At 40.9% G+C, this 14,041-nt stretch overlaps 1 protein-coding gene across 1 annotated transcript in view; it reads left to right on the plus strand.

The window, feature by feature from the left end:
• Window positions 1-14,041, plus strand: part of snd1 (staphylococcal nuclease and tudor domain containing 1) — a 218,060-nt gene that overhangs the window by 3,197 nt on the left and 200,822 nt on the right. The window contains exons 3-9 of the mRNA XM_034112292.2: window positions 419-539; window positions 1,127-1,208; window positions 6,061-6,221; window positions 7,471-7,562; window positions 8,558-8,716; window positions 8,813-8,919; window positions 9,358-9,448. Coding sequence (XP_033968183.1) covers window positions 419-539; window positions 1,127-1,208; window positions 6,061-6,221; window positions 7,471-7,562; window positions 8,558-8,716; window positions 8,813-8,919; window positions 9,358-9,448 — 813 coding nt within the window. The remainder of the gene's footprint in view (window positions 1-418; window positions 540-1,126; window positions 1,209-6,060; window positions 6,222-7,470; window positions 7,563-8,557; window positions 8,717-8,812; window positions 8,920-9,357; window positions 9,449-14,041) is intronic.

A 14,041-nucleotide genomic window follows, 5' to 3' on the forward strand; every position in this document is an offset into this window, starting at 1 on the left:
CAATTGTGTCGGGACTGAAATCTCTGCTTTTCATTATTAAATGCATTTCCTATATGGTTTTGACAGATAGTCATGGCTTTTTCTTTTTATCAGATGAAAAAAGAAAGAGAAAATCCATTAAAAACGGCTTACAGATAATTTGTTTTAATCAAGATAATATCTGATATGCTGATAACTGTGTTTAGTGGGTATTATTTCGGCTTCATTACTGTGTGTATCTGGTTGCTGTGAAGAGGAAATGGCAAATAACCTGCAGACAGGGCCATCATCTGTGATTACACTCTAATTTAATCGGAAAACAATACAATATTCATATAACTTAAAATGAAGGATTATATTTGTCGCATTAGTATGTACTAATGATCTGATTAATGCTGCTTTATGGTTCAGTACATTAATATTCCTGTCTGTTTTGCAGCCTTATGCCTTTCAAGCCAGAGAGTTCCTGCGGAAGAAGCTTATCGGCAAAGAAGTGTGCTTCACTGTGGAAATCAAGACCGCTTTGGGCAGGGAGTACGGCATAGTCTACCTGGGGCGAGGTGAGGGACCTGTCTCTATAATCACTAACTGATCTGAGAAATGTCCACATTAAGAGAAATACTAATTGGAATCTCATTTTTTGAAGATTAAAGCAAAATGAGATGGTACATGCTACAAGGAATTGAATTTACCTGTGATGTGCAACTCATTATTACAACTCGGGGCGTCTTTCCAAACTGCTGGGTTATGATTTGCTATCAAGTTTCATGTATATTTTATGCAAAGAGAAAATGCGTTAGTTAAACACCCTATTTTTAAAAAATAAATTGATAGTCGGACAGTACTTTAGAGTGTTTTTCAGGGAAGTTGTACATGCTGCTGGTATAATTTCACTGGGCGTTGTTATAATCAGCCGTTAAATTAGCAATCCTGCAAAATGTGATTTTGTGTAGCTAAAATGTCTCCCTATCCGAAATGTCAGCACTCATGATTGCCTCGTGTCCAATCAAATTTCCCGACCAGAACTAACTGCAGTGTGATTATAATGGTCTTCAAATAAATACATAAATAAATAAAAATGCTTCTCTTTCTTAAAAAGTACTTATTATATATATATATATATTATATTTGTTCCCTCTATTTTCAGACACAACTGGCGAGAACCTTGCTGACAGTCTGGTGAACGAGGGTCTTGCCACAGTCCGCAGGGAAGGAATCAGAGGGAACAAGTAAGATATTTAGAATACAGTACTGTTCAAAGTGCCTGTTTTGTCATGGGTAAAATACTCATTGTCAGAAATTAAAAAGAAATACATTTAGATAACATTGTGTTTAAGCAATATGTGATTATATCATTTATCAAAGTTTCTCTGTGAGAGACTCTTTTAGTTACGTATCAGATTTTGTGGAATGTGGTATATTTGTTATGATGCCAGCTACACTGGCATTGTTGACCAAGAGGGTGTCATTATACAAGAGACTGAGAGGTTAAATGTTTTCCCTCCAAAATGGTTTGCTCATTCAGTGTGGTGGAAGTAATACTCATCCATGCTCATCATTTTTGGCAACATGTCATCTTTGTAAGTGGAGCAGCACAACAGCACTGGATCCGTGGGGAGACATGCATAAGTCCTCAACTAGCAGACTGTAGAGAATTGAGATGGAGCCTCGGTGTCCCAGATGGTGGCAGTATTACCCTGCTGCCACAACGATGTCCCTCGGAAACCCTTTTCTGCCACATTGCCTTCGCACAGTATTCCCCTGAATACACTTGCATACCCTGCACTATATGATAAAGTACTATATGTCCCCCCCAGTGGCAGTATTTGCACACTACACGCATTACAAGCACTTTGACTCATGCTGCTACATTTCTATCTTCCAACATAACGGAGATGATGTGAATATTCTGCCACTAATGACCCATTTGAAGCATTCTGTGCAATGGCCCAGATCAAGCACTAATGTAAATGATGCTTTAAGTGTAAGCGGGCATCATTTGGCCAAAGGGTGGGCCCGTTATTCAGCGAGGACTTAAGGCCTTTGTTTTTCCCTCGGTGGGCTAGCCTCCAATATCATTACCCCTCGTGAGCAGCTACGTTGATCACACTAACTATGATGTGTTCATGATTATGGGGGCGATTTTAACGATCATGGCTTCGGACACTGCAGTAAAAATGTGTTCAGACGCTGACTGCGGCTCAGGGAGAAATACGGTCAGCCATTTCACAGATTTAAAGGATCGACCAAGTGTACCCGAGCAGGCTGGGGCGCAGTTGCTCAGGGCTTTTTCATAGTTTTTTATAGAACAAGCGTGAACACAGTCACTCTCATAACTGACCACAAGTTGGATTAACAGTTCATTTATGACCATTGATGCGTTAAACTTTGGCTTGAGTTTGATAATATAACGCTTGTATTTCAAAGTCAACTAACAAATACCATTTACTTCAAAGTAAGTCGAGTGCAACATTATAACAGAGGATGAACCCAAGTAAGGTTTATACACAGAGCCATTTTTTAAATAGTTATTTTGTGCTGTCAGGTTTTGTTCTCTTCCTTGTAGCCTTCTCAATGTTAATGAATACGTATTTGCACTGTTGCCTAGAATGCATCTCATTAATGTCTATAATCGCAGTAACATAGTCCCAGAAAGGCCTTGGTTAAGTGAGACTCCACACAACACTTTGGTTGTGGCTGGTTGTCTCTGTTGATGTATAGTGTTATAAAGAAGCATCTTCCCAGAGAACTTCTCATCATAGAGGTTTTTACATGAGAGGTTTTTCAACATTTGTAAGATAAGATAAAGCTTTATTGTCTCCCTTAGGAGAAATGTGTCCTGGGCATCGAGATAATACACATAAAACATTCAGGTCAATCAGTCACAGATACAGAACAGAGATCACATATCACATGGCAAAGAAACAAACAAGAAACATACAGGTACAGCACTTTCCCTATTGTACATACATAATCTAACTAATGTAGTATCACATTATTTTCCTTCCACTTATTAGTTACACTGAATGGAGCTCTTTTTCTCCTAAGAAGAAGTACAAATCCTGGCATTTTTAAGTAGAACGATCTCATTTGTGTTGCAGTCTTAAGTCCTTTTGACTAGTGCAGCAAGAAATATTCTAGTCTCGTACTTGGGGTATAACATTAATGAATTATGTGATTTCTTCGTCAGCTTTAGCCCTCTGAGTCAGGCAGATTTATATTTTATTAAAATCACACGGATGAGTTTTTTTAGTTTTGCTGTTAGAGGTTTCAGTTTTTCTTGATCAGGCATAATAAATGCTGTCCTTTTTTGCTGAGTCCTACAGCGATTGGTACCGACACGTTCATCAATCTCCCATACTCAGTGTTTCAGCTTCAGCTCTGTCACTCAGTCAGAATCCTTTTCTTTCTCAAATGTATTCGCTGAGGTGGCTATAGCCGCAAAATCGGTCAGCTAAACTTCCCATCTGAAAAATGTAATTCACAGGCAGGGGGCTTTGACTGATTGCTATTTATATCGCCCACCCAGCAGAGCAGAAAGGAGCTACATTAACATCGGAACCAGCTGTGCTTTATAATCCCACACCGCTCCTTTTTTAACTGGAGCACCAGAGGAGTGCTGGTTGAGGGATGTAAACGTTGGGGAGATGAACTGCAGTCAGATGCACTGGGGAACTTCCTACACCCTTTACAAACTGTGCATAGCTGTAAAACACTAAGGTTCAAGTGTTTTGGGCTGCACGAGGGAGACGCATGGAGATGAAAGATATAGCCTATAGCGTGTTCAAATAAAAGGGAATTGGAACTTATTCCTCCAGTAGCTTTGCACAGTTTTCTTACCCATCATCAAAATCTGTTTTGATTTCAAGCAGTGTGGTTGTTAGGAGGAAGTTGCTAACCTAAGAGAACTCTAGTCTATTCAGAGGCATGGAAACGTCCACTATCATCTGCCCACACACATGCAGCTATTCCTATATCCTAACCAATCTCTGCTTGCTGCTTTCCATTTCAATCTGTGGCTTTTCTATGTCTGCGTTTCTTGATTGCATTGTTGGTTTCTTTCAATCTATCTTTCAAGCTCTCCGGTCCTGTTTAGCGCTTACATTCTAAGTAGCTTAAACACAATTGACTTCTTACGGAAAGTTTCACTATTGCTGCCCTGTAAGCAAGAAACTGTTTTGATCTGAATTTAGAAGATAAATCCGTGTTGAGAGGGAGCGAGAACTTCTGTTGGGCGTGAGTCCAAAAGCCCAATTAGGAACACACAGCTGGAGAACGGCCTAAATGTGTTTTTTATGTGGCATTTTAATTGAGACCCACTTTGTTGCTTCTCCAAAGCCAAAAGTGTCTTTTAAGCAAGACGTGAACAATTCAGCGTGAGCACTAAAAAGCTCTCGTCACAACCACTACTCCCATATCAATGGGGAAGCCTTTTGCTTCTAGGAAAAACAAAAGCCCGTTGCCCATTTCAAGTAATGAATAATTAAAGTCGTACAAGGGCCCTCAAAAAGCATTAGGCTGCACAATTTAGCAAGCCAGCATGGAATTAATTGTGGCGTTCGTAGCCAGCTGCGTGGTGGCTTTTGAAGGAGCTGTCAAACACTGTTATTGTCTCCTCACAAAATGCTCTGATAGTTTTTTCAAGCTGTTATATTCTGGTCATCAACTAAAAACATTAAAACAACATCACAGTATGTCAGGAACGTCACTTAACTCAACTAAGCTGGAGCCTCACCACACACACACACACACACACACACACACACACACACACACACACACACACACACACACACACACACACACACACACACACACACACACACACACACACACACACACACACACACACACACACACACACACACACACACACACACACACACACACACACACACACACACACACACACACACACACACACACACACACACACACACACACACACACACACACACACACACACACACACACACACACACACACACACACACACACACACACACAGTCCTATACTTTTAATGAGCGCATGTGCATGGTAAAGCTAATTAGCAAGAACAGGTTTCAGCATCAAAAAGCTACAACGTGCTGTCATTTGAATTGTAATGAATGCAACGTGACAGAAGGTAAAAGACCTCTCACATTGCCTACTAGTTTTTGTAATTGGTGTTCATGTAATGCTAATATTTTCCTTTTGGGACACTGCTTTGTTTCCACATCCTAGTTAGGCGTAATTGGAGCATGTCAAAGTTAACAGGGAGTGCAACTCTACAATCAACACATGTTCTGCTCGTTAGCGACAGCGACCATTTCTGACTGGTGTGAAATTAACAAGCTAGTTTTTTTTTATATATATTTCCAAGCAGGTTGGCAAAGGGGTTTTATGGCCCTCAAAGACCCTCTAATGTTTTAATAGATGTTTAATAGCAGATTTATAGCAATATTTTAACTTGAGCTATCACAGCTTTAGTGCAGCGGTGTTCTAAAACAACATTTTTAATTTTCAAAGCTTTCAAGAAGCCATCTTTAAAAGTTTCAATATCAGTTTCACTCATCTGCAGCTTTCAGTAGTTGACCAAGTTTCTATTTCAATTTTTGAAGAAAGCTTTGTTTTTTACATTCCCGAACTGTGAACTGTGAATGGAGAATACGAAAACTGCAAACAACTGAGTGAAAAAAACTATGGATCACATGCATCTTTAATAAAACGTCACCATGTATTACTCGCCACTACTCCACTGGTGCGCTGTGGGTCTGTGTGAGACCAGATTTACTAATGGCTGTTTAAAGGTTCAACTACTCATTTAAGATGTTAAGCATTCACAATTTGAGTGCATGCTGGTTCTTTTAAAAGAGATGGCCCTAAAAGGGAGTTAAAATATTGGTGCCGTGTTCACAACTTTTCTACATTTGTCAGTTTATGGATTGAAGTCATAGTCATGTTGTAAAAAAGCAGTACAGAAAGCTCCTGCTCACAACATATAGAGAGCAACATATTGATTTATCACTAACTGTTGTCCAGAGTTTAAAATGTGTGACATGTTACTGTGCCCTAAACTTTTCCTTTTTGTGTGTTACCAGTCCAGACCAGGCCAGACTCTGTGAATTGGAGGACCAGTCCAGGGCTTCTAAGAAGGGCTTGTGGAGCGAGGGCGGCGGCACTCAATCTGTTCGAGACCTCAAATACACCATAGAGAATCCCCGCAACTTTGTTGACTCCTTGCACCAGAAACCTATCAACGGTAATGAGTTTGGGAGGGGCGTGCAAACACACACAACGGATGAGAAAGCTTGGCCTATAAAACAAAGACACTTATCATTTGGAAGCACGTAATACTACATAAGCCTCTATTTTCCCATAAAAGGCCACATTTACAGGCTTTGTTGGCCATTTTGGTTGAAGAAATCCCGTTCTAAATATCCACTTCAGGGTAATGGAACACACTATATAACCATCACTGGCTCATTCCTCCAGTCTCTCATCTCTGACCCTAACCCGAGCTGTAATGTGCCCCTCAATTCATTTCCAGCCTACCGCCATTAACAGTGGCGCAGCTCATTTTACTACCATTTAATTGAACGGTGGAATGAACAGGGAGATGTTTTTTCCCTCTTTTATTTCTCGCTCTTACCATTCATGAGGCGATCAGAGTTGTTTTGAAATTGGAAGCAGCAATCTAGCCCAAGAGCTTTAAATGTGTGTTGAGAAACAGAATACCAATGTCCCTCTCATCTGCTTATGCAGACACACACTCGGACACATGCACACACGCTATACACGGGAAGAAAAGCATATAGACGCTGAGAGAACCCATCATCAAAATGCCATTTAGGCATGAATTGCCTTTAACACAAGTGACTCATCCGGTCCAATTTGTTTAAGTACTTTAGAGGTCGGGAGCAACAGATGGGCGATATGGTTTTGAAGAAATAAACAACGTTATACCTCAAAAGCTTTTCATATATATTGACCATATATTGCCTCAAGCCTTGATATGCTGCATAGTGAAATCTTTAAAGTGATAATCCAAAAATGCTTTGGTATCAAGCACTCACCTCTGTAGGCTTGAAAGGTGTCTGTAAATACACGAGTATTTCATAAAGATTTTGGTTGTCACTTTTCACGGTGTACAAAGTCTGACAACTCAATTTTACTGATGCGTAGCAGACAGTTTTCACAGGTGTTAGTTTTGAATTCACCGGAGAGTACATGCTATGACAATCTACCAAGGATAGAAGAAGATTCAAATACATTCAGATTTCCATTCTACCCGTGAAAATGAAATAAAATGAATTGCCTCGGGTAAAGTTTCCTGAAAGTATGAGATATAAAGTGTTTTTCTGAATCTTCCAGTTTTCACATAGCCTTACCAAAGTATAAAATATGAATTTAAGTATAGGCTCTGACCAGCCCACAAATAAGCAATTGATTAAAATTGGAGACATCGTACTCTCCCTCGAACGCTGTAACATTCTCATCTCTCCCTTCAGCCATCATCGAGCATGTGCGTGACGGCAGCGTTGTTCGTGCCTTGCTGCTCCCCGACTACTACCTGGTCACCGTCATGCTGTCTGGAGTTAAGGTAACCAGCACTCACCTGCACAAACGACACTCTGGGGGGGGGGGGGGAAATGTAAACTAACGTTTGTCCTGAGACTACAGTTACCATAAATAGAGAGATGGATAGATACTTTATTCCTCCTAAATTGGGAAATCATTTTGTCTCGGCAGCAGTGTTGTCAAACATTACACATTAGTGAAAAATAATGAAAAAGATAGAATAAGATACAAATATAGTAACATTAACAGCAAATATAATACAAAAGGACAATAGAAAAGACATAATGTGTATATCACTAGAATATCTAAGAAATACACAATTGAAAGAAAATACTGAATACATTTGAATAACCTACAATATTAAATTTCACTAGGCAACAGAAATGTATAGAAGTAATAGAAATAGTGAGCAAATTAATAAATAAATACATAAATGGTTTATCATAAGTAGTTTCTTCCACACCACTCTCACTTTACTGTCACAAAATATAAAACTCAACTATTTAAAGGTGTGTATAAATATATATGCTAATAAAAAATACATGTATTTATACTATAATGGCTCATTTGTGCCCAGCTATTTAATCCGTTTGTGCTTCTAGTGTCTTACGCACTAAATATCACCATCAAACTCTTTCACCAAGCCTAACTAATATTTTCTCATCTCCCACTTAAATATACTTCATCCATTTCAAGATGTTCTTTGTCCCGTGTTTCAAAGGCTTGTCTGCGTCTGTTGCGTTTATATCTGTCTGCTGTTCTGCCACACTGAAAGGACAATACAGATAGCAAGTAGCGCAAGGTGACATCGGTTAAAAGTGGATAATGGTACTTCACAGAAAAAACTGATGGTATCAAAAGAACGTGTGCACAGAGAAATCTCCTAGAGGCGCTGGTTGACTGCTGGGAAATTCAGTAGAGTACTAAATCAAGGATGTATTTTAACACTGCTTTCAAAAGATCTATTGACAAAGGCATGATAATTCCTGCATTCATTTGCCTTTTCCTTCTCCCCAGTGTCCCACATTCAAGCGGGAAGCGGATGGTACGGAGTTTACAGAGTCATTTGCAGCAGAAGCCAAATTCTTCACCGAATCCCGACTTCTGCAGAGAGACGTTCAGATCATCCTGGAGAGCTGCCCCAACCAGATCATACTGGGCACCATTATGCACCCGGTAAGACTCTGGAGGCAACGCACGTTTGTGGGAGTGGCCGTTCAAATGAATGCTTTTCTGTCTCATTAATTATTGTTTTTTCCCCCGCTATGTCAGAATGGAAACATTACAGAACTCCTACTGAATGAAGGGTTTGCCCGCTGTGTGGACTGGTCCATGGCCGTCTACACCCAGGGAGCCGATAAACTACGTTCTGCTGAAAAGTACGACACCTTAGGCGTACAAAAGAAAATCGTTCATATCATTATTAAATACAGACGTTGCTTAGAAAGGTGTAGAAACTAATGAAATGACACATCTGGTTCAGGAGATCACTGATCGTTTTATAAGACATAATAAATAAATAAAGCAGTTTCTTGAGGTATTGAAAATAATTGTGTCAATGAAATGGTATGCAAATATATTCCACCGCTACTTCAGATCTCCCTCTATTGCTCTACTGCATTGATATGCACCCCCTATAATCATCACTGTAAGGGCCATAGGCTAATCATCTCAGGATGCTCTTTAATGAGCCTTTGTAGCTTTTTCCAGCCAAATGGATACTAGTTATTCGCTCGATTAGCCCTTCATGTCCTATGTATTTCTGGCTGATCTTGAGGACCACCACTGATGATGTTGTTTTTTTTGTTCTTTGCCAGATCTGCTAAAGAGCGCAAGGTCCGCATCTGGAAGGACTACGTGGCACCCACAGCCAACATGGACCAGAAGGACAGGCAGTTTGTCGCCAAGGTGAGGTCCTCACGTGGCTTTTATATAGGCTGTGTCCCTTGGCACGTTTCCTTTGGCCCCTAACATAATGTCTTTCCAATTTGGATCATTTTCCCTCCATCTTTGAAATTCAGGGACAAAGAAGCGGTAAGGTATAAAACCCACATTTTCATATCCAAGAAGCTGGAAGTGTGAAATATCTTGGAACTAAATCTTCTTCTAAAGTTGCTGCCAATTAATTTTCTGTTTACCCACTCATGGTTGTCGTTACTTAAATATAATGTTGGATGGTTTAATCTATACCAAATAATCATAATTCAAAAGTTTTTCCTTTAATGTTTTGTGTCAAAATCTAAATGTATAAAGTAACTAGTAAAATAAATGTATTGGAGTAAAAGTAGTGATAAATGAAATTACTCGGGTGGCGTACAAGTACCTTAATGTGTGCTTAAGTGACATTGTGCATAGCTTCAGTGCTAAGGCGATGTTTCCTTTGCTTCCATCACTCCATGTTCACTGTCCACTGCAGCATTTCCACTTTTTCTCCCAGCACTGCAGCACAAGCAGAGCCACTTTAAGGCTACTAACAAATAATATCCTCCTGACGCCTCTATTTTCACATCTGGACCCGCCCTTTCTGAATAAGACTAAAAAAAATCGCTTCACTCGGATGCTAGGAAGAATGCTTAACAGCAACCTTGAAGCACTCCCCAGTCAAATTAGGGCCAAATCGCTGGCGTATGCTGTAGCAGCAGCACAGAACGACTCCCAAAAGCCAAGAAGTGGAGATATTAGCTTTGGAGGTTATTGGCCAGGGCTATGGGGAAGAGAAGTATCCTTAATATCAAGTACACGAGAGGGCACTCCCTCCTAGTTGTCTAGTCCCATTAGCTCAAATCAAGTGAGATGGACGGCTTGATACATTTCGGTAATGAAGTTTAAGTGTGCGCTGACGTATTAAAGTGTCCACGTTGTAGCTTTGATATAGTATAGAAAAACAGCATTATCTGTTTCCCTCTGTGTGCATTTTGATGATGACTTCCACCCCTCCTTTTAGTTGATTTATTTTTTCCTAGGATTTCAAAAGTTGAATACCTCCTAAAGTTTATATTTTTTCTGTGTTTGCTCCCTCAAGACCCTGAACTTTTAAGACCCGGAAAATGTCATGGCTAGCGCGAGCATTACATAACAGGTGTTGCTTTGGAAATCTGCTTACAGAATACATTTGATAAACTGCACACGCCACAAAGCAGGTGCCAAAAGAAACTATGTGCATGTATCTTTTTTCCTGAGTCAGAAGCAAGAGGCTAGAGAAAGGATTAAACATTTATAGTATCAGTGTGAGCCGCTCTCAGATCTCTGTGAACCCCCTCAATAAGAGAGAGAGGGAGTGGTGTGGGGGAGGGGGGGGAACGGAGTGAGGGAGTATTTGGTGGTGAGCTCCGGAGGGTGCATGAGAGGCACAGAGTTAATGCATTTCCAAACATTTGGACTACCTATGTTGTAAATGTATTATCTTTTCAATTTACACACGGCATCTATTGCACGTCTGTCCGTCCTGGGAGAGGGATCCCTCCTCTGTTGCTCTCCCTGAGGTTTCTCCCATGTCCCCTTTAAACTGGGTTTTCTCTGGAAGTTTTTCCTTGTACGATGTGAGGGTCTAAGGACAGAGGGTGTCGTATTGTCATACTGATATTCTGTACAAACTGTGAAGTCCACTGAGACAAATGTAACATTTGTGATATTGGGCTATATAAATAAACATGATTGATTGAGTTAGGTAGATGGTTGAAAATTAAATAAAAAATGTGAGTTCTAGTGATATAGGGAGACTTGGAAGGAGAAGGATGAAAATACATGAGAAGTGAAGTTGGCAAATGATCAAGATCCCTGAAACTATGAGCGTCCTCTCCCTCTGCAGTTCCCTTTATTATTTTGCTGCAGAACTGCACCGCTGATGCCTACACCTAAACCTCGAGGCACGTTTTGATCTCTGCAGGACGCTTCTCTGTCCTATTTCTGCTGCTCCCCCCCCAAAATGCTTCAGAGGAGGTGTTGTTGCTGCTGTTGTCTTTGTTGTGTAGGTCATAGAAATACGTCCGAAGCTCCTGCACCGTGCATTTCGCAAGAACATTTCTTCAGATGATCACCTTTAATAGTAAATGTAGTTTATCTAGCAGCATACACGTGATCTAAGATTAGGGATAGGACTATATTTGTATAAAAACACTCGCAATGGTAATAATGATATTTTCATTATCCTGATAATCGAGAGTATCCTCACAAAAGTGACTTAAACAATTATTTTGCTGGCTATCATGATAGAAAAAGTAATATATTTTTTACACAGAAATCAAATGAGAACAGACTTTCACAATGTTAATGTTATTTATTAAGAAAAGTATCCTTTATTTTTTCAAGTGGGCCTTATTATTTAAGATTAAGGTACAGTTTGTTTTTCGCTTAAAAGGTTTTTCCCTAATTCATAGCATCTGTTCTTTAAAATGTAGGATAAATGGATTGCACTATTTAATACATTTTAAGCATCATTTCTCAATTATCGGGATAGTTTTATACATTTAAATTATTTTGACCAGACCTAATCGTGACATTAATTTAAAATATGCCTTTTATAACGCAGCTTGAACACTTTGAATAGAGCAACGGGGCGCCAAAAACCTTTATTTAAAAGTGTCCAGCTGACGGTTGTGATGGAACCCGGGTGCTGACCCTGCATCAGCTCGAGCCACTTTAAAGCTAAGAACATATTGGACAGGCTAAGGTTACTCAGGCTGTCATCGCCCCTCCATACTGGTCCTCATGACATTTGTCGGCACCTAATACTGCAATGCACCGACTCTCCCAGGGACACATCTATCCATCAATCCCATCATCATACACTCCTCTCCTCTTCTCGTCCACTCTCCTTTTCACTTCCTATTATCTGAGTGATGGATAGAGTGGAGAGGCAGAGCAGGTCCAATCCCCACAAGTCGATCCCGCTGACGCATCCTCCTCTTTGACCGTCTGGTCTCTGTCTCTCTCTCTCTCTCTCCTCCCACCTCTACCGGGACTGGAGATGTAGGCCATGCCCCAATAGTCTTCCTCTCTTTTCCCTTCCCCTTCCATACCCTCCTCTCCCCCGAGTAGCCATCAACCTGTGAGCTGATGGATAAAAGGTGACGTGGTGTGAACCCCTTCACCAGCCTCTCATCACCGGCTCCTCACGAGCACTGCCACTGTTGCTTTCAGGCCAACCACATCTGTCAGAATATGGATTTAAAAAAACTAGTGGTGTTTGAGGATTAAATGACAAGTAGCAGTAGTTGGCTTGTTTGGGAAGCAGTTGTCACATATTGTTCTACCTACTGTATTGTAGGGTCATTTTTGTTGCACAACTTTTAAGACATCACAGGTCAATGTGTTTGTATTTCTCCATGCTGGAAACATTCCAAAATGACAGGAACATTTGGGGACTTAATCAAATATGGCAACAACTTGTACATGGACTCAAAAATGAAGGTCGAGATCACACCTCAAAGGCAAATTAGGACGATTCCACATAGATCTCTAACGGGATAAAATGATGTCCTTTTAGAGGACACATAGATGTAAACTGTAACTTGAGTAGTTGGTGGAGGCATGCACATGTAATGATGCTTAAGAGCAACTGGAGGTCTTGTTGGATGGAAAGAGAAGAGTACCCATAAGGGCTAAATAGAAACCAGTGACATGAGGGCCTCTTGGCTGTTGTGTAGTGCATGCCCCAGTTAAAATACATCAGACGGAATGGTTACAAGGTCAGACGGCTTCTTTGAGAAATAAAAAAAAGAAAAGTCACTTTTTAGAGGAAGATGATGAGAAAAGAGGACATTGGCCCGTGCCCCGGTTAATCAGTCGAGCCTTAAGGTCAGAACGTCTCTCGAGATTATTGTCACCTTACCCGGGAAAATGTCCTCGCGACGCACTTTAAGATCAACCCGCACCCAGGGGTTACATGCCGGCTGATCGCCAACACAACCAGTTTATTTGAAACGTGGTGACACATGATCTCCATTGGCACTGAAACTCCGCCATAGGTGTTGTTGCTTTTGAAGGAGATGATTTGATGGGAGTAATCAGTAAGTCTTGGCCCTGTGGTTAAAACCAACCTAATGGATTCCACTGCCAGTAGCCACCATCCTCCTTTTCTCCGTGACTGATCTTGGCCACTGCAGATGTCATGTGAGCCACGGGCTGAGGGTGGCAGCAGATCCCCACCTCTCCGCTATCAGATCGTAGCCCTGAGTCGCACTGCCTGCTCACTCGACCCCTCATGGCAGCTACTTTGCAAATACTTTTTTCGCTATATTTTCCTATCTCTCCCTGCTCCTCTGTTCCCGTGATATTTGCAGAGAGATTACACTCTGGCTCGCTCCATCTTCTCGCTGCCTCCATCTCGGCGTGTTGATCCGTCCTCCCTTCGCCTCTCTCGTCTCGCCTCCTCCGGCTGATAATTAGCCAGTAAATGCTGATCCATTTTCCTCCTTCTCCTGCCACATTCTCCCCCTCTTGCTCTTTATTTAATCGGGCAAGCCACTAAATGACCTTGTTGCAGTGTGAATTTGTGTAGGC

The sequence above is a fragment of the Pseudochaenichthys georgianus genome, chromosome 23 (assembly GCF_902827115.2).
Source record: "Pseudochaenichthys georgianus chromosome 23, fPseGeo1.2, whole genome shotgun sequence".
NCBI classification, from domain to species: domain Eukaryota; kingdom Metazoa; phylum Chordata; class Actinopteri; order Perciformes; family Channichthyidae; genus Pseudochaenichthys; species Pseudochaenichthys georgianus.